This window comes from Dipodomys merriami, unplaced genomic scaffold (assembly GCF_024711535.1).
Source record: "Dipodomys merriami isolate MVZ:Mamm:240054 unplaced genomic scaffold, mDipMer1.0.p SCAF_22, whole genome shotgun sequence".
NCBI lineage: Eukaryota > Metazoa > Chordata > Mammalia > Rodentia > Heteromyidae > Dipodomys > Dipodomys merriami.
In genome coordinates, this window is record NW_027203604.1 from 24,205,577 (window position 1) to 24,233,175 (window position 27,599).

The following is a 27,599-nucleotide window of genomic DNA, read 5'->3' on the forward strand; positions in this document are numbered from 1 at the left end:
TAGTTCTCTACCACTTAAACCACAGCTCCACTTCTTGTTTTTTGGATGGTTAATTGGAGATAAGAATCTCAGGCACTTTCCTGCCCGGGCTGGCTTTGAACCACTACCCTTGGATCTCAGCCTCTTGAATAGCTAGTATTACAAGTGTGAGCCATCTGCCTCTAACTAAATGGTACTTTTTTATGAAGAAAAAAAATTAAAAAGGGATCTTTGTATATGTGATTTAATTAAGCATTTGGATATGAGAAACTTATCCTGAATTGTCCAAACTAACCTTATAAGAGGCAGAGGAAAATTTGACACTGGAAAGAAGGTGGCAGGGTACCCATAGAGGCCGAAATTATAATGATACAGCTACAACTCAAGTAATGCTGGCACCCAGGGAAGCTGCTAGCCCAGGCAGGAAAGTCCATAACACTCCATAACTGGAGAGTTATCCACCAGAAAAGGGGAAGTGGCACTGTTAGTAGTCCAGTAGTAGCCTTGAGCAAAAGAGCTCCCAGACAGCATCCTAGAGCCTCCAAGCTGAGTATAGCTCCTTGACTTTAGCTCCGTGATCCTGACTGCAGATTTATGACCTCCAGAACTATGAGAGAATAAATTTCAATTGTTTGAAGCATTACATTTACGATAACATTTAAGTGTTTGAAGATGTTAAGTTTTTGATAACTTGTTACAGGAACCATAGGAAACTAATATAAGCACTTTAAAGCTACACAGAAGAAGGATTAATGTCAGAGAACTTAGAATAGATAATAAAATAAACTTAAAGAAACATAAATAATAGTCAAAGGGTAAACCAAAAACAAGAATAAACTTCTAGGAAAAGACTATTTGGAGAGACTCAGAAAATGAAATACTCTACATGTAGATTGAGTAGCAAAAGACAGATCTTTCATCTAAGAGAAACAGCCAAGTAATTTTTTAAAACTGCAAAACAAAAAGATAACATATGTAAGAGGTTAGGAGAAATGGATCCAGAAGCGGAAACTTGTCTTTGTGTTGAAAAAAAGAATAGAAACAAGCACCAGGAAGAAATGTGTAAAACAGAAAATAAGAATCAATGGATTATATGAGCCCACCAATTTCAAAATAGGATGAGTGGAAACAGTATCATGATAGACATAGAGTCCATTTCTATTTTGCCTAAGCATAAAAGTAACAAGGATAAACTAAATATCCTTAAAATGTCTAGAGGAAAAAACATCAGTACCTACAATTGAACTTGGATTAGATAAACACCTGTCTTCTTCTTAGTGATACTAGATACATAGGAGGAATAACTTCAGTGAGGGAAAAGGATATCTTTATGCTATTAAATGTTAAAACTTTATGCTGTTTAAGAAACTTTAAAACTTTATAAACTAAAGAAATTTTAATTTAAAACATGAAGCAAGATCCTAATCCAGATTACTTCAGCACTCAATTCTATCCAAAGTTTAGTCTTCTTTTTGAAAACAGAGGAAAGAATAAATTTATTTAGAAGAACACTGTTGCCAAAACCTGGCATATATTTCACGAACAGAAAGTTAACAGACCACAATCTCTTGTGAGAATAAAAATCAAAGCCTTTTACAAAGCTTTGGTTATGAGTTTATTTGTGTCACTTCTTGTTCAAAAAGTATGCTGAAGTCCTAACTACTTGTATCTGTGAGTTGAGATCATTTGTAAATAGGATCTTTGCAAATGAGATTGAGATGAGGTTGTACTGGATAAAGGTAGTTCTTATCCAATGACTGATTTTCTTAAACACAAGGGGAATTTGGATACAGACACACAGACAGTAGAGACAAAAATTGGACTGATGGAGCTGCAAGCCAAACAACAAGTAGTATAGCCATCAACTGCCATTAGCTAGGAAATAAACTGACAAGGAAGGATCACCACTTTCAGAGAGTGTGGTCCTATGGACATCTTGATTTCAGACTTTAAGCCTCTAGACTGTAAGAGAAAACCATCTGTAGTACTTAAGCTATCCAATTTGTAGTACTTTCTATATAATAGCCTATATAATAATAATAATAAATACTGATTTTTAAGTAAACGTTGTGGATGTAAATATATTTCTATATGGAGCTTGTGAATGGCAAAGGAACTGAAAATATAATTAAGAGAGGGGTCTATCTCTCAATCCTGCTGGTTCCATAGAGCAGACACTGATGGCAGAGGTAGGATTGTTCATGCACAATTTTGATATTAATATTTAATATTACCATAAGAGGTGTAGAATGACATTGATGAAACTAAATAATCTCCTCTGTCCTCTGTTTTTTACTGGATCAGAGAGTACATGTTTACCTAGGACAATTTTGGCTACAGATCAAAGGGTACATTCAGAAAGACAGTTAATAGGATATCAGGATATAGTAAAGTAAGGACAAACAGGTACTTACCCTGTCTTTTGACAGGATTACTGTGGAATGTCAAACACTGAGAATCCTGTGTCATTATACAGACACACATAAGATAGTTTTACAATGAGAAGCTCTCTGATGACATCAGGCATTCACTGTACACACCATCCAATCATACTTCTGCACCCAGTCATATCTCTTATGAGGCTCTAAGGTTCCCATAGTTTCCCATATATATGGTGAAGAAATAATATCTGAAATATTTAAAACTCCTACAAACCAATAAAGAGATTATGTGTAGGTAAAATTATAAGTGGTTAACATATATGTGACAAGAAATAAGCCACGTAATCTAGAGGTAACAAAATAAAATATGATTATGTTCTGTACACTGCAGAAACTTTAGTTTTCTCTTGAAGGATTTTGGATTGGGGAGCTTTTTGCTGTTCATTGTTGGGTATTTGTGAAGAGGTACTTATCACTATTACAAATGCAACCCAGACACTTAGAATGCCTGTGATCTCCATACCAACCTCACAGAAATGCTCTGTACATGCATAGGAAAAGATGACACAGATTTATACCCAGCATTATTTGTTTATTTAAAAATAAAAAATGAAACAGCTTGGATGTCCAACAGTAACAGAACACTAACATAAATTCTCATATACCTAATCACACCATAGTCTGCAACAGAAAACAAAGATTGTGAGACTCACAGTCATGAAATATACTATGTGACAAGATCACTGAGACATTTTCAGATTCCTGAAAAATCTTTCAAAACAGAATGTATTGTATATAAATTGTGCCTTGTATATCAATTGTTGTACATAAAACTACTTCTATTCATATATAAATAAGTATAACTACAGTGAAAAAGACTTTAGTATCTGTTGAGAGAAGATCCCTGTTGTTCAAGAGGGACTTGGAGTTTTGATGTGCTTGGTTTGCATGTATTGTGAAAATACATTCAAATATTACATACTTTTAAAAATAAAAGCATTTATACAACTGTACTCCTTCAAGTTTGGAGAATTATATAACTAAAAGTTTGGTACTCAAGAGTTCATCTCATATATGTGTATGTGATTTATTTAGAAGTATTTACAGAAGAATTGCAAGAATAGCCAAAGAATACCCTCCCTCTCAACTTCACCCCAGTTCTCTACTTGATAACACTTTATGTGTTTCTTTTTGCTTTCTCTCAGCCACTATCTTTATTCTTTTTCTGACCTTTTGCGGAAAGTCACAATCTTACACCAGTGTGTATATTGCCTCAAAACAAGGATACTTCCCTATTTACCAGTAAAAATAATTATAGACATTATAAATAGTTACACATATCATTCTGCAATTGGCCTTTTCCTCATCCTGTCCTCTCCAAAATGCTGTCGTCAAGACCAACAAATATAGAGTACTGCCCAACAAATATAGAGTACTGATTTATGTTGTTCCTAAAATGGAATTTGTCCTTAAGGGGTTTGACATCAGTGCTGTTTCTGTATTCCAAATTATTTCAAATATGTTGTGTATATAGAACAATGAAGGCTTATGGGTTTTAGTTTTTGTGGGCTTTTTAAAATTTTTTTGCTGTTAACAATGTAGTCATTAGTTTGATACCAACATGTGGTATAATTATATAATAATTTAACTTCAGTGATAGAATAATTACCAGTTTTAATAATTTGTATTACTATGAGTTTATAAAAAGTGTAGTCAAGTGTGTTTTTTTTCACTATTAAATGTTTAAATGTCAGGTATATATGCCATAGAGATATAATCTGACTACACAGTTAGAAAAAACATAGAATAGGAAATGTAATATCTTTACTTCAGTAAGACTGACCAGATTATTGTTACTTCACCATAATGGCATCGTCTGCCAGTGAAATTAAAACAATTTCCTCCCTGAAGAGAGTTAGCTTGTTCCAGCGAAAGCAGTGTATATACGAGAATGCCAGGAAATTCTGACATATTGTTGGAACAAACACTTAAAAATGTCTTGTATTTTTTTGTGTTTTAGCAACTTCACTGTGTGGTGGTGGGAAGTGAAAATGCCAAGCGATATTTTGAAGCTGTCCAAGGATCAAAAGAACACCGAGGAGAACTTTTTGGGATCCATAACCTCTTCAAGCTAAGAGCCCAAGGGTCTTGTCTTACAAAGGACATCCTAGAGGTGTGAAATTGTTGCCTAACTTTTTTAGTAACATTTCAAATGCAGTTTTATCCCTTGGTAAATTAAAAATATATTTGTTTAGGCCTTTTCAGGGATTTCTTTTTCCTTATCAGAAATAACTATGTTCAGAGTTTCTACTTTTAGAGAAATAGGAAATTGATTATTGTACCTCTAAACTAAGGTGTTCCAAAGCACGACTGTAAATAATGCACACACAATTACAAATACTGATATGAACTAGTGTGACCTCCATGCCATTTTCAGACTGTCAGAAGTTGACTAGGCTGAAAACAGCTGTTGAAGGCAATAACTAAAAAAAAATAAATAAGATTTTTTTCCTAAGTAAGTAAAACTGTAAAATATGTTTTGATTAAAAGTTACCAAATACTCCCTGAGATGAACTCTCATGGAGATTTTTGTTTTCTCTTTCCAATAAAAATTCCACACCAATATTTCAGATTCTCAGTGTGTTTATCCTCACCATATGGATGTTTGTTTCTCTTCAAATGAAATATTTTTACTTTTTAAAATTTTTACTTTAAAAAATATCTTTTGAATTTTTTAACATATCAGAATACTAAGGACAGTAACCTGTGTTCTAATTGATATTAATATGGATATCATAGAATCCTAGAATATCTTTTTCTACCTCTTTATTATATAAATAAGGAAACAGTCTCAGAGAACTTCAGGCTGCTTTCCTTGACTTCTAGGCCTTTCTAGTAAACTAAATGTAATTCATTTAGTCAGTAAATGAAAAGAAAATTGATGAAAAATCATTTAAGAAAAACAGATCCCTCTCCTTGAGAAACTTAGACCTTCTGGACAGGAGGTTTATATAATGAACATGTTATATTAGTAATTATATACTAAGTTCAATGGTAGTAGAATGATCACTGACAGATGTAAAAGAAGGTAGATAATACTTGTATCCTGTAAACATTCCCTTACAGAATCTGATGTCTACTGCTGAGTCTTTGTGGTAACTGTATTTGATTCTGAGTTGAATGGCCCATAGGAAGTCCTTTTTTTTCATTTTTGTATGGTTTTTAAAATGCTGTTTCTTTCATGGTGTTTATCCCCATTCCTCTTATCCATAGTTTTGTTTGTCCTCCATCTCTATCCATCACCTCCAGAAGCCACTTCCAGCTCAAAGGACTACTTGACATGCCTGTATTGATGTCTACAACTTAAAATCAATGTCTATCAGAATACTAGCATTGGAGTTTGTCCTGTTTTATGCTATATATGATACAGTTTAGTTCTTTGTTTTATCAGAATAGCCATGTATTCCTTTGTTAAACAGTTCTTAAAACAAAATGGAACAAGTGGAGAGTCCTTGTGTTCACTGGTTGTCTTAAGTGTATCTTGTTTATTAATGATAGGACTGTCCACATCTTGCTTTTGTTTGTGGTAAAATGTGCTTAACACCTTGTTAAGCATATTATTGGTACTCAGTTATTACATAAAATTTGAGGTAAAAATTTTCATATGTCATAAATCAGAACAAAATTGTTCAAACCAGCTTAGACTCATGCTGCATTTAACCAAAAAATATTTTAAAATATTAGTATTACAAATTCTGTATGAGAGGAGACTTTTAAATTATGTTAAGATGTAAAGTTTAATTTTATCTAACACTTCTAATCAATTTCTGGGGAGGCTTAGTTCCATTTTGCATTGACCTTCTTTTCTATGGTTTCCCTTTAGAGATACTAGAAATACGTATTTCACAAATATTTACTCTTTGTATAATTATAAAACTGAGCCTAAAAAAATAAAATAGACAATCCTATATATAAGACCTTTACTTCCATTTGGCAGAAACAAGTAATAAACAGAGTAAGTAAGCCATACAAGATTCTGAGATAAAAATAAAACAGAGAAAGGAAATAGTGAGTTTCAAGGAAAAAAAAAATACCATTTTAAGTGGGGTGGCCAAAGAACCCCTCACTATGAAGTTCCAGTAACAATGGAGAATTAGGTAATAGGAAGGCAGAAGCAAGAAGCCATTTAGAAGAATACTGTAACAATCTACCTGCCATGTGATGATTTGGGTAATAATGGCAGGTGGTATCAGAAATGCCTGGATTCTGTCTGTATTAGGCAGGTAGAAGGATAGGACTTCTTGATGGATAATATCCAGGACATGAGAAAACAGAAAGGAGTTAAGTATTGTTCTAAGCTATTTGGTGTATGCAACTGAAAACTGAAGTTTCTGTTTACCTGTTACAAAGGAGTTTCAACTTGAGGATTTCTAGTACTGTCAGTGAATATGAACAATACGTTGGTGATATAGGCCAGAATAATGTCCAATATTATTTGTGGAGTCTGAAGTATTACTAGCATGGTCTTATTATAATTATCCTGCAGGAAAGACTATTGTAGGTATAATTCTTAGGTAATTACATTACATTTTTCACCCCTCTCCCTACTTATGATTGCAGTAGAGTTGGCTATCTAAAGAAATTGAACTTAAAGATAAGAATTATGATTATTTTTAATTGTTACATAAAACTTGTTGAGTGGCTTAATTAATGTTAAAGCAGCCAAGCATGATCTCTTATATCTGCAATCTAGGCTACTTAGAAGGCCTGAGACTAGCTTAAGAAAAAAGGTCACAAGACCTCATTTCAACCAATAAAATGCTGGGTATAGTGTTATATTCTACCTTCCCATCTACTATATGATATAAATAGGAGGATCACAGTCCAGCCCAGCCTAAGCAAAATGCTAGACCATATTCAAAAAGTAAAATGGGCTGAGGGTGTGGCTTAAGTGGTAGAACACTTGCTTAGCAATGTCTTGAGTTCACATCCTAGTATTGCTACCCTCCAAAGAAAAGTTAAATCAAGCAGCACTTTCTTAGCTCCAAAATTTAGCATGTCAATTTTCTATTGTTACTGTACATTTAAACATATATACTTGTTTTTAACATATTGTTTGCTTTCTCTCTTATGGGCATTCTAGAGAGAAGGCCAAGTAGAAGCGGGGATCATAACAGCCACAACATGGTTGAAAGAGGGACCTCCAGCACACAAAGTAGAAACAGTAAGTACTGTATGAGTCTGTACCCTCATTTAAACTTTCATTTATTTTAGAGAGTTGAATTCATAAAAAGACTGTACCAAAGTGTAATAATAAATCCTTTATATTTGTTTATTAAATGTACTTTTAGAAAACATCAAGTGATAGATATGCTTGTGTCTGAATTTTCTGCCCATTGCCTTCCAGTGCCTTCCATGCCATCATCCTCACATGCTCTAATATTTTTGTCATTGTTCCTTATATAGCCCAGAGAGTCTGACTGTCAAGAATCCAGAGGACCAGAACCACCTACAGATGCACTGGCAGAAGTGTGTGATCTCTGCAGTGATTTCAGTGATGAGGAAACTGTGAAAACCTCAACAATGAGGACTGCTAAACACAAAGCATCTGATTCAAGTAAAGCTTCCGGCTCTTTGGGACAGCTCACCTTATTCCAGTGTGGTTTCTCAAAACTATTTGAGGCCAGATGTGAAGCTCCTGAGGACAGTGATGAGAATCACACCTCTGGTGGTGGAAGTTCTGATGAACAGCCCACACTGCCATCAGCAGGTGCCAACGATGCTGATTGTCAGAAAACTCAGGATTTTGTTTCTGCTTCAAAACACCAGAACGTAGATACCATCCTAAATCCACAGGAAAATTGTACTTCTAAGGAAAGCAGGATTTTGGAACAGAACATTTCTTCTGAGTCTGATGATGAGAAAAAATTTCAAACTATAGTTGGACATAATTGCGTTTTACAGAATGGCACAGAATCAGAGGACAGTGATGTTATTTTTCCCACACAATATAAAACTCAGAGATTCCCTAAAAATCGAATAAGATTTAAGCCATTCCTGGGTGGGTCTGAAGATTCTGAAGCAGAATACCCTGTAAAAATCAGAAGTAGTCATCATGGTAAAAAGAAGGGTGACAGAGGATCAAGTTCAAAACACTTAAATGCCAAGAACATGACCCTGAGATCTATCATAGAAAGGAAAAACACTGGTGATATAAGTGATGAATCTGATGACATTGAAATTTCTTCCAATTCAAGAGTAGGAAAGAAGAAAACTACTAGTTCATTGAAGGAAAAGAAAAGGGAACTTGACTACTTTTCTAAAACAATGAAGAAAACAAACCAACTGCATGTACCAAATGAGGATTGTAACTCTCAGCTTATTGAGGCCTTTTCATCCTCAGAAGATGAGTTATCTGCCAGCCACTTCTGTCTCACCAAACAGAGCCATAGAGAAAAAACTATAAAAGACAGAATCACTTTCTCTTCAAAACAGTCTACCCATAAGAAAAACAGTACTTTCATACCAAGAAAATCAGTGACATTTTCAAATGAGGGTTTTGTCACTCAAGAGCACGAGTGTGAATCCATGGATAAAATTTTAGGTAACTACAAACATACTCTGAAAAATTTTAACTACTCTGGTCAGTCAAATAGTTTTGAAGATACTGTTAAATTAGCTTGTAAAACAGTTCTAAAAATGAAGGAGCTGGCTGGGAAGGTGGCTCAGTGGTAGAGTGCTTGCCTTGCATGCCTGAGGCCCTGGGTTTTATTTCTCAGCACCACACAAGCAGAAAAAGCCAAAAGTGGTGCTGTGGCTTAAGTGGTAGAGCCCTAGCCTTAAGCTGAAGAGCTAAGGGACAGTGCCCAGGCCCAAAGTTCAGGCCCCATGACCGGAAAAAAAAAAAAAAATATATATATATATATATATATATATATATGAAGGAGCTTCACTGAGATACAAATAAGGAAAGAGGTGAGGGGCAGGATAAAGAGGCTACCCATATCAAGACTCTTTCTGTGTCTCATCCCAATCACACTGCTTTTCTGCCCCATAAATACCAATTATTCTGACCTCTACAATAATTCCTTATTTATAGTGTTACGGTTTTATCATACAAATGTGCATCCCTAGATAATAATTACTGTGTACTAATGTATATTTTATTTTATCTAGTCTCTTACAGGATTCATCCATTGCTTTCATTAAAGCTTTATCATTTGCCTGTTACTAGAGTGCTTTTACATGTTCCCTGACCTCCCTCAACATCAGCTAGCAGAACATGTCTCCAGATTCAGCTGTGGACCTCAGATGGTCATGATCTTTACAGCAAATACCAATTCTTAGTTGTTTCCTTATTCCTTACTCAAAACCTGGCACCATGCAGTGGGCAGCTCTTGGGGTTTTTACCTTAGAGGTTTTTACCTTAGGGGTTGATGTCGTCAAGTTGGCCATATTTTGATTTTGCTGTCTAGTTGCTGTTTGCATGTGAGAATTCATCAGTATTGAAAAACTGATCCCTGCCTAGAATCTGTTTAATGATCATAAGAATTAGTCTTGCTTTCCCAATGTTAAATTATATGAAAGAAGCTGATTTTTTTTTAAAAAAACCTGGGATTTCTTTTTGTAGAACCTTAATTCTTATGTTTGATTTATTTATATACCAGGCTTTCTTTACACTTAATAATGATCTCACTGGTAGAGTGCATACCTAGTATACAAGGCCCTGGGTTTGATCCCCAGCATAGTATAAGAAAACAAACCCCACAAAAGCTCATTATAATAGATATTTTGGTACTATTGTAAACAAGTATTAGATTGCCCTTTCATTTGTATACTACAGTGAAATTTTTGGATTGAGTATTGTATAAATTTAAAAAAAATCAGTAGTTAGTGTAAGACAAATACTGTGGTAAATAATATATAAAATGTGTCATCAAAATTAAGGAAAAATGTGAGCAAATTTTCCATCAGAGAATCCTTTAGACAGTTTTCAAAATGTGCTATAGATATTACCTACTGTTTTTAAATTCTAAGAAAAATGTCCTGCTTACTCTTTTAATCATACAAAATGATGTCTTGTGTTTGCATGATTAGAAACTTTAGGATGAGAGACGTTCAGAGCGAAAACAGCACATGTGTTGGAGATTATAATTCAGGCCATTGACAGAGCTACTTGAGAGAACTTTAGCACACCTCATTTCTATTCTAGTTTACTTATTTATGATCACAATTTCAGAATAAAAGCCATGAGGTACTTTTTTTTACATTTCCTAAAAAGCTCCCAGCTTCATATTGACATTCTCTGGGCCTGTGTAAAAAAAGGACAAGTTGCAAACAATAAAACTAAGCAAATCCAACCAAAAGAAAACTTTCCTTATCTTAAGCCCCATGTTTCCATCCCATTGCTGTGATCAGGTACAAATTTATAGGAAAATAAGGCTAAGAGCATTTCCTCAACTTTGAAGTTAACAGAGGACAAATTCAGAGAGTACTCTTGAGCATGACTTTCTTGTGACCAAACCCTTTTCCCCCAAATTTCAGGTTTAAATTTAAAGGCTGTTACCTAATCTCAAAGTTTCTCATATTGATTAATAGGAAAGTCATTTCCAAGTTATCCTAGACTAACATATTTGAACTTTCCTTTCAATGTTATTGGGTTTTTTTTTAAAGATATACTTTGGTGTTAACATAAAATAGGCAAGTGCCAGGGTTCTATAATCTTACCTACTCAGGAGGCTGAGATAAAAGTTCACAGGACACCATTTCCAAAATAATCAAAAGGCAGGGTTGGCATGATTCATGTTCTAGCATCAGCCTGGAGAGTGTAAGGCCCTAAATTCAAACCCCAGTACTACCCTCTCCCCCTAAAATTAAGTATTTTTACTGAGGATTAAGAATAAGGTAAGCATATTTGGGTATAGTGACACACACTAAGTTGCTTCATGGAGATAAATCACCTATTATCAATTACTTCCTAGATGGTGTTCAGGAAGTGGCTTACATTCACTCAAACCAGAATGTGATTGGATCGAGCAAGGCTGAAAATTGTATGAGCCGATGGGCAGCCCGTGATGTATTTGAGCTGAAGCAATTTTCCCAGCTTCCTGCTAACATAGCTGTTTGCAGTTCTAAGGTAAGAAAAATATAGAATAATACTGTTTTCTCAGTATCATAATTTAATTTTTATCTCGTTCACATGAATTTTTTTTAAGTACATCTTTACAAGTAGTTACTAAAATTGTAACTTACAAGTAAGAGTAAAAAAGCCAAAACACCATTTGGGGAAAGGTAATTACAGAAGATGTCTCAGGGACAAAATAACTAGTAATACTTAATTTCTTAATAGTTCCCATTTTAAAAAAAATACACCTATGGCTTCAAAATGCAAAAGAATCTGAGGGGATCTGGCAGTTGAATCAAAAGCAAAACTACCTACCTACCTCTGCTCATGGCCTGGGTACTGTCCTTGGACTCCTTTTGCTCAAGGCTAGCACTCTACCGCTTTGAGCTACAATGCCACTTCCAGCTTTTTCTATGGTTAATTAGAGAAGAGTCTCATGGACTTTGTTGCCTAGGCTGGCCTCAAACTGTGATCATCAAATCTCAGCTTCCTGAGTAGCTAGGTAGATATGAGCCACCGGCACCGGACTTAAAGAATATTTACTTATTTATTTATTAGACCAAAGTTCTTTTTTTTTAAAAAAACCTTTATTGCCAAGGTGATGTACAGAGGGGTTACAGTTATATATGTAAGGTAGTGAGTACATTTCTTGTCTAACTTGTTACCTCCCTCTCTCATTTTTCTCTCATTTACCCTCCTTCCACCCCCACCCCCACCCCCAAGTTGTACAGTTCATTTCCAATATATTGTCTTGTGAGTATCATTGTTGCATTGGATCTTTGTCCTTAAAAAAATAAAATAGTGAACACCTTATATGGACTCTATTCACTTACTGTTATCTGGAAACAAAGTATTTTGTAAATATGAAATTTGTATTTGTATATGGTCACTTCCCTCAAAGTTTTTTAAAAAAATTTTTTCCCTTTGACATTTTACTCTTTCTTTCTTTCTTTCTTTCTTTCTTTTTTTTTTTTTGTCAGTTATGGGGCTTGAACTCAGGGCCTGGGTGCTGTCCCTGAACATTTTTTCCTAAGGCTAGCATTCTACTTACCATTTTGAGCCACAGCGCCACTTTTGGTTTTCTGGCAGTTAACTGGAGGTAAGGGTCTCACTGATTTTTCCACCAGGCTGACTTTAAACAACAGTCATCAAATCTTAGCCTCCTGAGTAGCTAGGATTATGGGTATGAGCCACCCGTGCCCAGCTGACATTTTAGTCTTTATTAATTCTTAGAAACTAAATTAGAAGTAGTTTCACTATTACTCTTGGGCAGATTTTAAGACACATATTGTATATAAAAGTGATATTTTGCTTTAACTTAGTATTACTTTTAAGAATATGCAGAGGAAAACCCCTCTTGTTTTTTAAGTTGACATCATTTATTTGTGCAACAACTAGTTCAACAAAGGTTTTTAGTCATTTTAACAGTAAAACTCAAGTGTATAGCAAAATCCATGATGAGAAGAAATAAAAGTTAGACTGGAACTTTAACTTAGAGGGAGTTAGAGCACAGACATAATGTTACATTAGGGTACTTTATTACCAGGACAGTTTTTTTTTGGAGTTTTCTGGAGGACAAAGTAAGTAAGCCACTTATTTGGTGATTTCTCAGCAAATGAATGTGGAAATGTATGTGGGATTTTGGGTGGTCATAATGAATGAGTGCCCAACTGGCATTCATGTCTGGAGACTAGAATGCCTAATGACCGTCTGGACCAGAGGAAGAATGGAGAGCGCAGAGCAATCTGACATGCAAAGAATTGGTCCATGCCAAATACCATCACATCCTGCTGAGAAACAGTAAGTTAACTTGTTGTCTTTCAGGGGAGAACAGGCACCTACCAGTTCTTTTATAGGGAGCAAAGCTTTTCTGAGTACTTCATTTGAAGGAAATTTGTCACCTGGGTTTTCTAATGGGGATCACTAAAGGATCTACTAGAGTCAGTTGTCTTATGATATCCCTTGAGGAAATATGATAGATTTTTTAAAAGCTGTGCTTTTTGAGCATTTTTAATATAATATAAAAGCCTATTGCTAAATTATAACTTATAAGCATTTTTTCATGTCCCAAGTATATTGCTTGGTAATTATTTGATTAAAAAAAAAATGCCACTCTGTCATCTCTCCTGGTAGACAGGAACTTTCCTACAGTTTGACTGCCTTGTAGGAGATATCTGAAAAAGGCAGAAATGTATTTGGCTTTTCAGAAATTTGCTTTTTTAGGACATAAAACATACCAGAATCTTCTAAAGGTTTATTTTTAATCAATTTTTTATTTTTATTTTTAAACTGTGTTCCTCCAAATATATTTTTATATGAAAAGCCAGATAATTTTTCAAACCCTAAATTTAATAAGATGTTAATAAGAATTTATATTAACCCTCCCACCCACCCACCCAAAATAAACCTCAGAAACAGCACCCAAATGTAGAAACAATAAACCATCTATTCGGAACTTCTTAGAGAAAGTTGTAAAAACAGAAATGCCCTTTGCCTCAACTCTTTTTCAGCTTCAACATTTTTGAGGTAGATGACTCAGTCTCACCAATACCTTTTCTCTTCACAGTGATTTTCAGAGCAGGGAATATCTCTTACTGGGAAACAAATTAGAATATCCCTATTGTCCCTTCCCTATGGAGGGCAGGGGTAATATAGCCTTTGAGGCCTTTCATCTTTCCATAACAGATATACCAACTTAGATCTTTTTCAAGAAAATATGAAGGTATTTATTATTTAATGTCTAAATAATGGTGGATGTAAGCTATTGAAGGAGGGATTTTTTGTTTTAGTACTGGGATTTGTGTGGGTTTTTTGTTTTGTTTTGTTTTTGTTTATGTGTTAATGAGGAATCAAACCCAGGGCCGCATGTATGCTAAGCAAGCATTCTACCACTAAGCCACATTTCTAGCCTAGTACTGGGATTTGAATTTGTACTTAACATTTTAGCCACATACCTCCAGTCCTTTTTGCTTTTCTTACTTTTTCAAATAGGTTCTCAGTTTTGCCTGGGCCAGCCTGGACCTTGATCCTCCTATTTATGCTTCCTGAGTAGTTGAATGAGAGATTTGGGCACTTTATCCAGCTTTTTTGTTGGTTGAGATTGTTTCTTGAGGACTTTTTCCCTTATGCTGGTTTCAAACCAGTCTTCCCAATCTCAGCTTCATTAGGATTATATGAACTACTGTAGCTGGGAAGATCTGATCCCATGCCACCAAATCTAGAAGGCCAAGAATGGTCCATTTAAAAACACTTATTTTAGTGGCTGACTTCTTTAAAAGTCAATACTTGATGAGGCAAAATTCCATTCCAGCTTTTCAAAGACATGTCACAGAATTTCTGAGGCAAAAAATTCACTGATTTCATTATATCAGAGTAATGTTCCTTCAACACTCAATGAGGAAATCCCTGAAACATACCACCATCTTTGGTCAAAAGTATAATTGAGAACTGTGAGAGTTTTTGCAGTTTCTCGTGTGGTGGGTGGATTTAAAATTTTGAAGCTTTGTTTAAGTTGTGGGGGTGGGAGGTGCAGAGAGAATAAACGGAGGAGAAAGGAAATGAAGGAAGAATAAAAGGGATTCAGTCAGTCACAGAGTAGCAAATACCTGGAAACTTCTTACTCCTAAATTCTCCCAAAGCCTATACCTCCCACCCACATTACACTATCTGTCATCTAGGCTCAAATCCAGAATCTTTTTGATTACTGAGAATTCTTCTGAGTACTTCATGTCTGTCGTCAAAGTTTTATTAAAGAACTTGAAAAAATGGTGTGTGTGTGTATGTGTGTGCACATGTGCTTGTGTTTTTGTCCACAGCCAGATGTAGACATGTTACCTCACTTTTTAAGAAAACAAAACAAATCCCCTATATTTATATGAAACCAACACATGAATAAATAGTCACAATATGCCAGTATTTCACTTTCTGAGGAATACCATAGTCAAGTCTGAGTTTAAGCCTTTACCTAAATTGCAAAGGAGTATGTATCCTAGATGGAAAACTTGAAAAGGGAAAGTAGTAGATATCACATTAGTAGATAAAATTCTGTAACCTTCTACAGGTTCTCAATTATTTTTGACATTAATTATTTGTAACCAAAAATGACAAAAACTATGAACCTGCCTTCCAAATTCACCCATTATTTAAGAAAGGTCCAAAATATGCTAGCTCTTTTATATTTCCATTGGCTTCTTATAGTTTATACTTCAATAATTTCTGTTTTAGAATATTTTATGGATATCATAAACTATAACCTATCTTCCCCCAAATCAATTTCTAATTATACCTTTGTTATTTGGTAATACAAACTATATGAAATAATATGCAGAATAAGAACAAAATTTGCCTCAAATATACTTGGATATTTTCAAACCATCTTTGAAAGTTTATTTTAAAAGAGATAATGTTTGGAGGAAAAACTTGCATGTCTTTGAAGTTCAAACAAAAAAGATATGTTTAGAATTATCTGAAGAAAGTGATAATACCTTTATTAGAGTTAATTTGTTCTTTTAATGTATGGAAGTATGTCATATAATTTAACTATACCTGTTTGCAACGTGGTGCCTCCTTTTTTTCAATCCACTGCGTGTTTTCAACTTAAGTTTACTTAAAGTTTTCTGAAAAGAAATGTACAAAGACAGCATTCAATTAAGGATTAATCTCTATGGCAACTGAGATGTGGTGACTGAAGGGGGAGGATGTATTCTCCCCTCAGCTTCCTGCCAGCTGTCATAGTCAACCTCTGCTTCCTGAATCTAAGCCAAAATATAGACTGTGACCAACTCTAAGAAACTATATCTGTATTTTTATAAATTGGTACAAGTATCAGACTAGAAAATAAGACTTAATCCCCTGGATTGGATGACAGACACTTGGCACTCTTGCCAGTGTTTGACAGAGAAATAACGGGTCGCTTTGTAGTAAAACCTGGATTAATAGTAAACCCTTCTTTATGTTATTGCAGTGTGGTGTAAATGAGAGAACTAAGCGAGCTGTCAGCCAGGGGTAGGAGCTGTGTTGGGGTGGGGGGTGCCTTTTCATAACTAGTGCAGGTTTAAGCACTGTACAGATTCTGGTAAATAAAAAATGTGTTAATAAGAACTTCTCTTTCTTGTATTTGTGTTAGATTGGCATTTTGTAGATGACTTAAAGCAAGGATTCCAGTGAGCTGTAAGTGGATTTGATTGCAGTATGTTTATACAGCTTGTAGAGTCAGCAAGGAGGGATGGACTGTTTACAATGAACAGACTGGAGAGATAGAGCATTCCATTACCCTGTTCTTTAGGATAATGAATAGCATGATGGTTTAAAGTAATTGTTCACAAATGACTGGTTTATGAAGTAGCCTAGTAAGTATGGTTTATAGTTTCTGCATGTCACAGAATTAACTCTTGGTGGGTGGGATTTTTTTATAAGGCTTACCATTTTTCCCCTCTCTATCCAGATATTAACTTCATAATGTTTGTATCAGAAAGTTACTGTTCCAGGTAATTTTTAGTAGAAATTAAAAATTTTAAGATTTTGTGTGTGTGTGGAAATAAATTGTTGTCATTGTATTAACATGCAAAAGGATTCATATTCCTCTCCCTAGAACTAGGATCAATTGTAGATGATACTTTGTTCGAGGGAGCTAGTATATCATTTGAGGGATGACTATCTGTCGACTATCTAGAAGAAGGAGAAAACAGTGGTTCTCCTCCTGTTTAGGAGCCATGAGTACCTGGAGAAGCCCTTCTCACAGTGGAGTTACTAGGATTCATGGACTAAGGTGTCTGATGACTCGATGTGTATAAAACACATTCAATTACTTGCAAAACAAAAAAGACATGGAAATTATTCAAAATAATCAAAATTTTTGTTATTGCAATTATAGTTATTTCTTGCTAGTAGAGGTGAGCAGTAAAAATCTTTTTATGAGTCTAAATAATTGCCTGTTATTATTTTTTGTTACTAATAGTACAAATAATAGTTTGTTTTAGAATACCTTGTAAGAATCAAGCTTGAGCTGGGCAGCAGTGGCTCATGCCTGTAACTCTAGCTACTCAGGAGGCTAAGATCTGAGAATCTCTGTTTAGAGCCAGCCTAGGCAAATTATAGAGATTCTTATCTCCAGTTAACTAGCAAAAAAATGGAACTGGAGGCATAGCCCAAGTGGTAGAATTCCAGCCATAAGTGAAAAAAGCCAAACTAAGCAAGAAATGCCCCAGTACCATCATGTAAAAAAAAAAAGGAGTTAGGCTTAATGGCACATATCTGTAATTGCAGCCTCAGGAGGCAGAGGCAGGAGGCTTGAGCTAAATAGTGAGACCCTGTCTCAAACAAACAACAAATGAAGACTTTATAAGATATCTAGATTTCATAAATGAAGGATCTGCCTTAGTTGTGGCAGAATTCCTATGAAAAATGCTGTAGATAGAAAATGTATTTGAAAGGAATCATTAACTGATTAACAATTGGCCAGATTGGCAAGCATAATCTTTGCTTATTAGGAACTGATTTAACTCTTCTAGCTGCTTATTGTTCTGACTGCATAGAAGATAGTTGGTTTTGAACAATTTCTCTTTTTAGAATAATTAGAATATTTTAAATAGCTTACACAATACTGTTTCTTCTGGTAATGCCATTTATGTAGTAACATAAAAGTTTAGAAATAGAAAGTCTTATTGAACTCTGATTGATTTTACCCAGTGACTTAAAGAATGATAAGTACTTAACAGCCATTTTTAAATTCTATTTCTTCCCATTATGATGACGATGATAGCAATTAGCCCTGGTTCCTTAGGAAAAACTCCTTTCAGTTCCTTTGATCATCCTGCCTCCATATACATGAATTCTGATTTTATCACAGGATAAAGCAAAAGTGAGGGTAGGGAATCATAGTATTTCAGGATTTGGAGGATTCTTGGAGATACCAATCATTTCATTTTATGTTTTAAACTGACAGGCTAAGCACTGGGCCTGGGGCTCAGCAATTACAGTGAGCTTTCTTCCTTGTTTCATTCCATTAACTTCTATTTGAAAACTTCAACTTTACTCTCCCAATATGACCAATGAATCTTTTAATTTTTCAAGATAATTAATATATGAAAACTTTTCTTCATTTTAGCAGTTAGATTCTCTCCCCCCCCAAAAAAAACCAAGTGGATTAAATATATCCTTCACTTTCAAAATATATTGTTTAGATAATTAAACTGTCAATACTCGAGAAATACAGTGTAAGCTGGGTGCCAGTGTTTCATATCTTTAATCCTCAATACTCCAGAGGCTGCAATCTAAAGGATCAGGGTTCAAAGAAAGCCCTAGCAGAAAAGTCTAAGAGACTAAATAACCAGCAAAAGTCTGGTGTGATTTACATTGTAGAGTGCCAGCCAAACAAGTAAACTGAGGAAGCTCTAGGCCTTGAGTTTAAACCCTAGTGTGAACAAAACAAAATAAAACATATATAAATATATAGCAACTGTTGATAGTATCTACTCTTCCACAGGCATTTGGCATGATTTATTACTTTTTCCCTTTACAAATTAGTGATTCTTGGTTATCAACTTGACTAGATTGAGAGATGACCGGAAAAGTAGTAAAGCATAATGAACTTTGGGGATGTCTGTGAGGGTGTTTCTAGAGACAGTTGACATGTAAGTTGGTAAACTGAATGGGGAAGACTGCCCTGGCTATGGGCAGCACCATCCAGTAGACTGGGGCATACAGAGAACAGAAAACCAGAAGATAAGCTCATGCATGCACCTACTGGATCCCTTTTGACCAAGCGCATTATTGGCTGTAAACATCAAACTTGTAATGCCAGTTTGCACCAGTGACTCTCCATGACATGCAAGACCTATCTTAACTTGGCCCTAGCCTACACTTGTTCAGGACTATTGTCACTCAGTATATACTAGACCTTGTGCTAGACCACAAGAGATACTAAGATGAATAAGCTTCCTAGACAGCCTCAGCTTGTGAACTATTCTCCAAACCTACTTTTACACCTCTACACTTTTTATTCTTTTGCTTAAAATTCATTCTCACCTATGTCTACCCATTGAACTGACTTGCATTGTCAGTTTAAATTTTTTTATTGTTGTTTTAACTTTGTGTGAATGTCTTAGCACTTATGACATTGTATTTTGCAATACAATGTCTGTATATCTATAAGATACTTTCAGCTATGTGTGGTACCAAGCCAGATTTTTCTGTTGAGTTGGCGTAGGAGGAGTGTCAAACTTTTTCTTTGTGCCCGCCTTGAGCCACTTCTCTGGTAGCTAGGATTGTAGACATGAGTCACTCCACTTGGCTTGTTACTTATATTTTCTGAAAGACCAATAAATGATATTGAACGTTAGTCATGGGGAAAAGATTCACTCAAGGTACAGATATACCAGTGACCTTTAATTTTAACAGTATTAACTGTTGTTTTACCGATAGATTTTATTTTTTGTAAAATGAACTTTCAGTTTTAGTAAAGGTATCAAGAAGGGATACTCATAATTATCTGGAAAACTATTAATTTTTTTATTTCTAATTTTATATCAGTGTTTGTTTTTGTTTTGCCAGTTCTGAGGCTTGAACTCAGGTCCTAGTTACTGTCCCTGAGCTTCTTTTTTGCTCAAAGCTACCATTAAGCCTCCTTCCTGGCCCTAACTTTGTATCTGTATAAGGCTAATTCTTTCATTTATTTTGACCAAAACTATAGACTGAATGCAGAAACAGATAGGAGAATCCAGCTATGTCCCATCAAGTTAGATATATAAAGCCACTTTACTCACTAGTTTGAAAAAAGTTTTTTTTTTGTTTTTGTTTTAGAAAAGTTGTTTATGGGAGCTGGGAAGGTGGCTTCAGTAGTAGAGTGCTTGCCTTGCTTGCATAAGGCCCTGGGTTGGATTCCTCAGCACCACATAAGCAGAAAAAGCCAGAAGTGGCACTGTGGCTCAAGTGGTAGGGCACTAGCCTTGGGCTGAAGAGCTGAGGGACAGCGCCCAGTCCCAGAGTTCAAGCCCCACAATCGACCAAAAAAAAAAAAAGTTGTTTATGCTAACAAGCAATGGGATTGTTATTTTTAATAAGTGAATAAGTCCTTTTAAGTTTTCAACAGCTGTAACGCACCTGATCCAAAGCTCTTTAGTGTCCTAAGATCAAAAAGCTTCAGACCTGTTGTCTTAGACCATATAAAGAAAGTGATTTCATTTATTAAATTCAGTTCTAGAAGCACGTACTTCTACTTGTCCTTTCTATGTGTGAAAACACTTCTCCCCTATATAACTCAAGAAAGCATATCAGAGTAGGAGAGGATGAAAATTATGTGGTTGTAGGGGACCCACTGTAATTTACTAAAAAAAAAAAAAAAAAAAAGGTGAAGCATTGCTTCACCCTTCAGGCTTACACCTGAAATCCTAGCTACTTAGGAGGCTGAGATCTGAGGATCACTGTTCAAAGCCAGCCCAAGCAGAAAAGTCTGGAAGACTCTTATCTCCAATTAACTACTAAAAAGTCAGAACTAGTTCTATGGTGGAGCACAAAAGCTCAGGGACAGTGCCCAGGCCCTGAGTTCAAGCCCTGAGACTGGCACCAAAAACAAACCAAAAAAAAAAAAAAAGAAGAAGAAGAAGATGGAAGTATTCACAAACTGCATTACTTTATTATTAATAACAAATGATCTGCAGCACTCTACTATTAATAGCAAATGATCTACGCCCACACTCTTAATTCATTGCCAGGTCTCTGTATGTGCAGTATGATGTTTGAAAAGTTCTTCCCCATATGCCATAGAGTCATTGGTGGCCTTGATACTACATGAGAAGTACAAAATGCTTATTCCTACTGCTGGAACATATAACAAAAATTTGGTTGAATTCTGAGTTTTTAACATAATTTGGGGATCATTCCCTAGATCCTGATACCCAAATCCTCTGCCCCTAGATCATGAGGCTCGAAGTAAAAAACAAAAAAGAAGAAGAACTCAGAACTATACAACTTGGCCAGGAGAGGGTCACAAGGGAAAAATCTGGGAGAAAAATGAGGGAGGGGGTGACACTGTTCCAAAAGAAATGTACTCAGTACCTGACTTATTTAACTATAATCCCTGTGTACATCACCTTTACAATAAAAATTTAACAAATAAATTTTTTTAAAATCCCAAGGATTACACAGTAAAGTGATAGAGGAATCTAGACTCCAATTGGTGTCAAGCAGTGGGCTTTCAAAAAAAGACCAGGGATCCTACCATTACCTTGGTCTACAGGAGAATTAAAAGGAAATGCTTTCAACTAGCCTGCTCATATTTCCATTTCCACTTCTGATACCACTTTTGTGAAGATTACTGCCAAAGTCTCACCTACCCCTCCCTGTGAGGAAGCTAAATAAATAATTTAGAGAGACCATTTTAAAGCCATCATGTATATAGCCATCAATTTTGATAGTAACTATCAGCAGGTATATCAGTATGCCCAAAGTCTTAACAAATAAAGTACCACACCATATTTCCCTATTAATCCTTTGTAAGATCTAGGTTAAGTTTGTTGATAATCCCAAATTGGGTAATATGACCTACTTCATCACAGAGGCTATTGGGGGGAGAATGTAAGACATGCTTTGTCTTTTTGACCCAAAACTTTTTTTCAGACTAAGTTTTTGCTTCCTTCTCTTTTTATCAGACATATGAAGAAGAAGTAAGTACAGATAGAGCAGCACATACAACGAAAGACCCTCAACCAAATGAAGGAAGCACTTCATTTCCCCTTTACCTTGCATACCCGATAAGCCAAAGGAAGAAACAAGTTCACCGGACAGACCAGACCACCTTCATAATTGGAGAAACACCAAAAGGAATCCGCAGGTATGTTCTGCATTATGTTATCTGTGGCAACTTTGAACTTTAAAAATAATTGTTAAAGGAATATAGTCACACTGGGCACAGTGGCACATGCATATAGTCCTAGTTATTCAGGAGGCTGACATCTGAGAATCATGGTTCAAATCAAGCCCAGGCAGGAAAGTCCGTAAGACTCTTATCTCCAAATAGCTACCAAAAAGCCAGAAGAGCTTTGGATAAAGTGGTAGCCTTGAGCACAAAAGCTCAAGGACAGCACCCAGGCCCCTGAATTCAAACTCCAGAACTGGTACACACACACACACACACACACACACACACACACACACACACACACGCACACACACGCACTCACACGCACTCACACGCACTCATGCACGTACACCTGCACACACAGCATACACACAGTATAGCCTCTTCATAAATTATAGAAGTTTGAATTTTAACCATATCTCATGTCTGTTTCAGAAAAATTCAGTTTATATATTAAAAAAATTCCACGTGCTTTAGACATTTTTAGACTAATCTCAGAGTAGATTTTTAATGAAGTACTTATACAGAAAGAAATGAAATATTTAAGTGCATTATTTATTCATTCATTAATTGTATATTTACTGAGTACCTAATATATTTCGAGGCATTGTGCTCAGTGTTAAATATACAATCTGGGGGAAAAAAAGTAGAAATGATAGTGCAGTAGTAGGGTGACAAGGATTAACATCTAACCATTACATTTAAAAAGTCGACAAAGGAAAGTATCTTACAAGCCACATTAAAATAAAGTGTTAAAAAAAAACAGAAATAGATAGGCTACCTGTATACAGCCACCTACCTAGTGAACAGTCAAAAGAGACCTCCTTCCACAGGTGGCATTTAAGGTGAGACCAGAGTAAGGCAAAGAACCTTAGTAAGAGCACCAGAAGAGGGAAGGCAACTGATATGTTCCAGGACCTAAGAGAAGACTGATAAACTCAGCAAATAATGAACTAATCAGAGTTACAAGAGCAAAAGACAAGACATAGATGGGGCTGGAGCATGGTAAGTCTCAGAGACTCTGGAAAGAATTTGATTTTGTTCCAAGTGTAGTTGAAACCTGTTGATGGTCCCAGCTTCTGTGTAGAAAAGGGCAAAGTAGACAAAGGGAGAAGATAAGGAACTAGGTGATAGCAGTTCAAACTAGAGCAGTCACCATGGTGATCAAGCCAAAATGATGGATCAGACTTAATGGCAGAATGGTGTAGGTAGGAAAGAGAACAGGATTGTCCTACTATTGTGTCCTGGGTAAAAGAATAGATGAAGAAAAGCAGGAGAAAAGTTTAGAGTGAAGAGAAATCAGGGTTCTCTTTTGGTCCATAAATCTTGAGATTCTGTAGGAAATTTCAAGTCGGAATGAGACATTTACCTTATAAATGGTTTTTAGAGCCACTGCACTATGCAGACAGTCTGGGAACAGCACAGGAAGAAGGGGAAGAGCCCAGGACAGAGCCTGGAAGCAGCAGCTTCTACTTTGCAGAGCAGAAGGCACAGTGGGTCCTGAAATCCCAGAGAAGTGAGTTTCCAAAAGAGAACTTACTTTATCCAGGCTGCAGAATTGGACAGAGTGGACAGTGCCCACTGGAGTGGGCAGCAGAGAGCTCATTGCCACTGACCACTAGCAGTGGGAGAAAGCACAAGCTAGGGTGAGAGGGATTAGAAGGAAATAAGGAGCTATGTGAGGACTCTGTAAGACATTAAAAGGAGACAGTGGGGGCCACGGCTAAGTTTGGGGTTTTTTTAATTTGGGAAAATAGTAGAACCTGTTTGTGTGTTAAGAGGGGAAAAACTCATATGAAAGAAAAAAGAATGACAGAGGTGGTAACAGAAGGAATGATATCCTGCAGGCAGGAGATGGCAGCATCCAGAGCATAGGCCAATGCCTGAACTTGGAGAGGCACTGAAATAGAAGGACAAACCTAGACACAAATATGGTGACACTCTCAATGAATCAAGAATTAAAGCCATCAGTTCAAAGAGAGAAAAATCATGGGATTATCAATAAAATAGGAAAACAAGTTTAGTGAAACTAGAATTCCTGGTGATATTAAGTCCCTGATTGAGCCAGAGGTTCAGTCAAACTAGCTCTAAGGTTGTATAGATTTTACTCAGCAAGCTTCAGTCATTCTGTTGCAGGCACAGAATCAAAATGGCTAGGTTATACCAGTCTTAGAAGAGAGGGTGAGAGAAGCAAAGAAACTGAGGTGTTTGTAAGGAAATGATGATAAAGACTAGTCTAAGCTGGGTAAGGGAAGCTGATGGATATTGAACAAGAATGAGAGGCAATGGATTATAGGTAGACTACAGCTTTATTGACAATGGGTAGTAACTGAGCAGCTTAAATGGGCATATAAAGATAGAATTCAGTAGGTCTGGAGGTTGTGAAGTTGGTGGGAATGATGAGACATAACCGTGGGCGTGAGATATTAACATGAAATTGAGACAAGTCTTCAGTGGGCCACAAGTTGGGTGGGATACTGATTTCAGGAATGACAGCAGGAGGTACTATAGGCAGTAAAATTAATCCGGGATCCAGAGTTGCATCACTTACAGGAAGGATAGGCCAAGGGAAGTAGGGCAGGGGCATAGTCCTGATGGCCTCTGAGGACAGTGGAAAAATGATGCTGGCTCTGTGAATTCAAAGTAATTCCTGCTAGGGTTGGCAACTCCTGGGAACCTAGTCCTTTAACGGTCCAGGAAAAGGCCAACCTTTTCAGTCCCTTGAGGTACTGGCATAAAAAGCTGATATTGGACACCTGAGGACATAGGCAAGACATATCCTCACACTGCCATAGCAGATCTGCAGCTATTATTTTTTATAGGAAATGCTTTTCTAGTACATATGCCATGTTAAGTGGCTGGCCATATACATCTTCCTAGTCTCTGAGGATCACAAGTGTCTTCATCCCCTTAAGCAGTATGTACTTTAAAAAGAAATCAGCAGTGATACTCACTAGACACTATGTTGTAAATGAACTTGTATAACTTGGGGGTGGAGGAGTCAGGAGGGGAAAAACTGGGAGAAAATGAGGGAAAGGGTGACACCCCTTCTGACTTATGTAACTATCTGACTTATGTAACTATAACCTCTGTATATCACCTTTACAATAATTTTTTTAAAGTAAAGTAGTTAGGGCTGGAGGCATGGCTCAGGTGGTAGAGCAGCTTCTTGGTTGAGGCCCTGATTTAAAAAAAATAAAAATAAGGAAACCAAAAAGTATGCAAGTGCTTATTTCTGAACTCTTAGCCTAGAGAACAAATTGTCTTAGATAAAAATGTAAAGAGTATTTAATATTAGACCAGGGATATGATCAGGACAGTGTCCAGACTGTTGACAGCTTCTGTTTTCTACTAGTCATCCTTTTCACTCAGTTCAGGATGCAGTCAGTCCCAGCAGTCACCTGACCCTCAACATGAGCAGTCAGCCCTGATCCCCCTCAAAAAGCTAAGGCCTAGAGAAAGTGATTTCAGTTAGTTTCTACTGCCCTTCCTCAAGGAAATGGAGATGCTTTGAAATTTTATCCATGGTATAACTGCTTTTAATTGCTTGCTAAGAGGCTCCACTTTAATTTCCTTTCTTCTTCTTTCCCTAAGTGGCTTATAGGGGTCTACTCTAGTCTACTTATAGGGCTCTACTCTGGTCTATTCATTTTTTTCTCACAAAGTGTTAAGTTTGTGACTTTGGTTGTTCCTTCTATTTCCTAAAATTCTGAGAGAAAACCCTTTTTAAAATTCAGGAAAACAAGTTAGAAGACAAAAATAAAAGTCAGGAGCCAAGCCAGTGGCTCACGCCTATAATCCTAGCTACTCAGGAGGCTGAGATCTGAGGATCTTGGTTCAAAGCCAGCCTGGGCAGGAAGTCCGTGAAAATCTTATCTCCAATAAACCACTAGAAAACCGGAAGTGGCACTGTGGCTCAAGCGGTAGAGCACTCACCTTGAGCTGAAGAGCTGAGGGATAATGCCCAGGCCCAGAGTTCAAACCCACGACCGACAAAAAAAAAAAAAAGAAAAACGTCAGGAGCCAGTGGCTCAGGCCTGTAATCCTAGCTACCCAGAAGGCTGAGATCTAAGATTTGGTTCCTGTTAGCCCAGGCAGGAAAGTCCTTGAGATTTTTTTTTTTTTGGGTCCGGTTGTGGGGCCTGAACTCTGGGTCTGGGCGCTGTCCCTCAGCTCTTCAGCTCAAGGCTAGCGCTCTACCACTTGAGCCACAGCTCCACTTCGGGCTTTTTTCTTTTTGCTTATGTGGTGCTGAGGAATCAAACCCAGGGCCTCTGGCATGCAAGGCAAGCGCTCTACCACTGAGCCACCTTCCCAGCCCTAGTCCTTGAGATTTTTATCTCCAAATAAAAACTAGAAGTGGAGCTGTGGCTCTAGTGGTAGAGCCCTAGCCTGAAAAAAGCTAAGGGACAGCTCCCAGACCTTGAGTTCAAGCCCAGAGATCAGCACAAGAGTGTGTGCCTGCGTTTGTGTTCACACACACACACACATACACACATACACACACACACACACACACACACACACACACACACACACACACACACAGGGGCAAGAGTAAAATGAATGATAAGTATAACTCATTCTCTCCATAGTAATCTTGTGGACTAATTGACTTCTTAGGCTAAGTTCTTCCCAGAGGTGACAGACCCAGGGCCACATATGAGGTCATGATTTTAGCACAGCAGAAATGAAGTTACTTTGGCAGTTACCATGACACCACCCCATCTTGGATAAATAAAAGACATCAGCTTATAACCCTGCCAGTTACTAAATCTTTGCAAGCACAAATATTTATTAGAAAGGCCATGAAAATGGATTTGGAAATGATTAATAAACAAAATAATAACTTATTACTTCATTTGAAGTTAAAAACTGGGACCTTTTAAGAACATACTTACATTCCAACAAGAACATTGACAGTTTCCAGGACAGAAATTGGGGAGCTTGTACTTGTGTTATTAAATATTCTGTTGGAGTTGAGAGTGGCTGTCAATCAGGAGAGTAAAGTGTCTGGATTTCGAAGGTTTAACAAGACAGTGTGGTGAGTTCTCAAGCCCTGATGCTTATCTGAAAGTATAAGAGACAGATGTAAGCATGCATGGTAGGTTGCCATTAAAATCAAAGGAAACACAAACTTTATATAATCTGACCTGGAAGACAGAACAACAAAATATTCAAAATAGTAACATCAAAGTGCCTTCTTACTACATTAAAAGTAATTAATTATTTTAGCTTATAATATAACACTGTTCACACA

At 36.5% G+C, this 27,599-nt stretch overlaps 1 protein-coding gene across 5 annotated transcripts in view; it reads left to right on the plus strand.

Annotated features, from left to right (window-relative positions):
• Ercc6l2 (ERCC excision repair 6 like 2) overlaps nt 1–27,599 on the plus strand; it is a 213,046-nt gene that overhangs the window by 56,020 nt on the left and 129,427 nt on the right. For 4 of the 5 annotated variants that reach the window (XR_011374293.1, XR_011374292.1, XM_070033710.1 and 1 more), the window contains exons 14-18: nt 4,381–4,533; nt 7,504–7,584; nt 7,827–8,964; nt 11,342–11,496; nt 22,131–22,312. Coding sequence is in view for 3 of the 5 variants with exons in the window: in XM_070033710.1 (XP_069889811.1) it covers nt 4,381–4,533; nt 7,504–7,584; nt 7,827–8,964; nt 11,342–11,496; nt 22,131–22,312 (1,709 nt within the window). In the remaining 2 variants the exon portion in view is untranslated. Of the gene's footprint in view, nt 1–4,380; nt 4,534–7,503; nt 7,585–7,826; nt 8,965–11,341; nt 11,497–12,207; nt 12,290–22,130; nt 22,313–27,599 lie in introns of those variants that run through there. The other variant, XM_070033711.1, reaches the window with a different exon arrangement.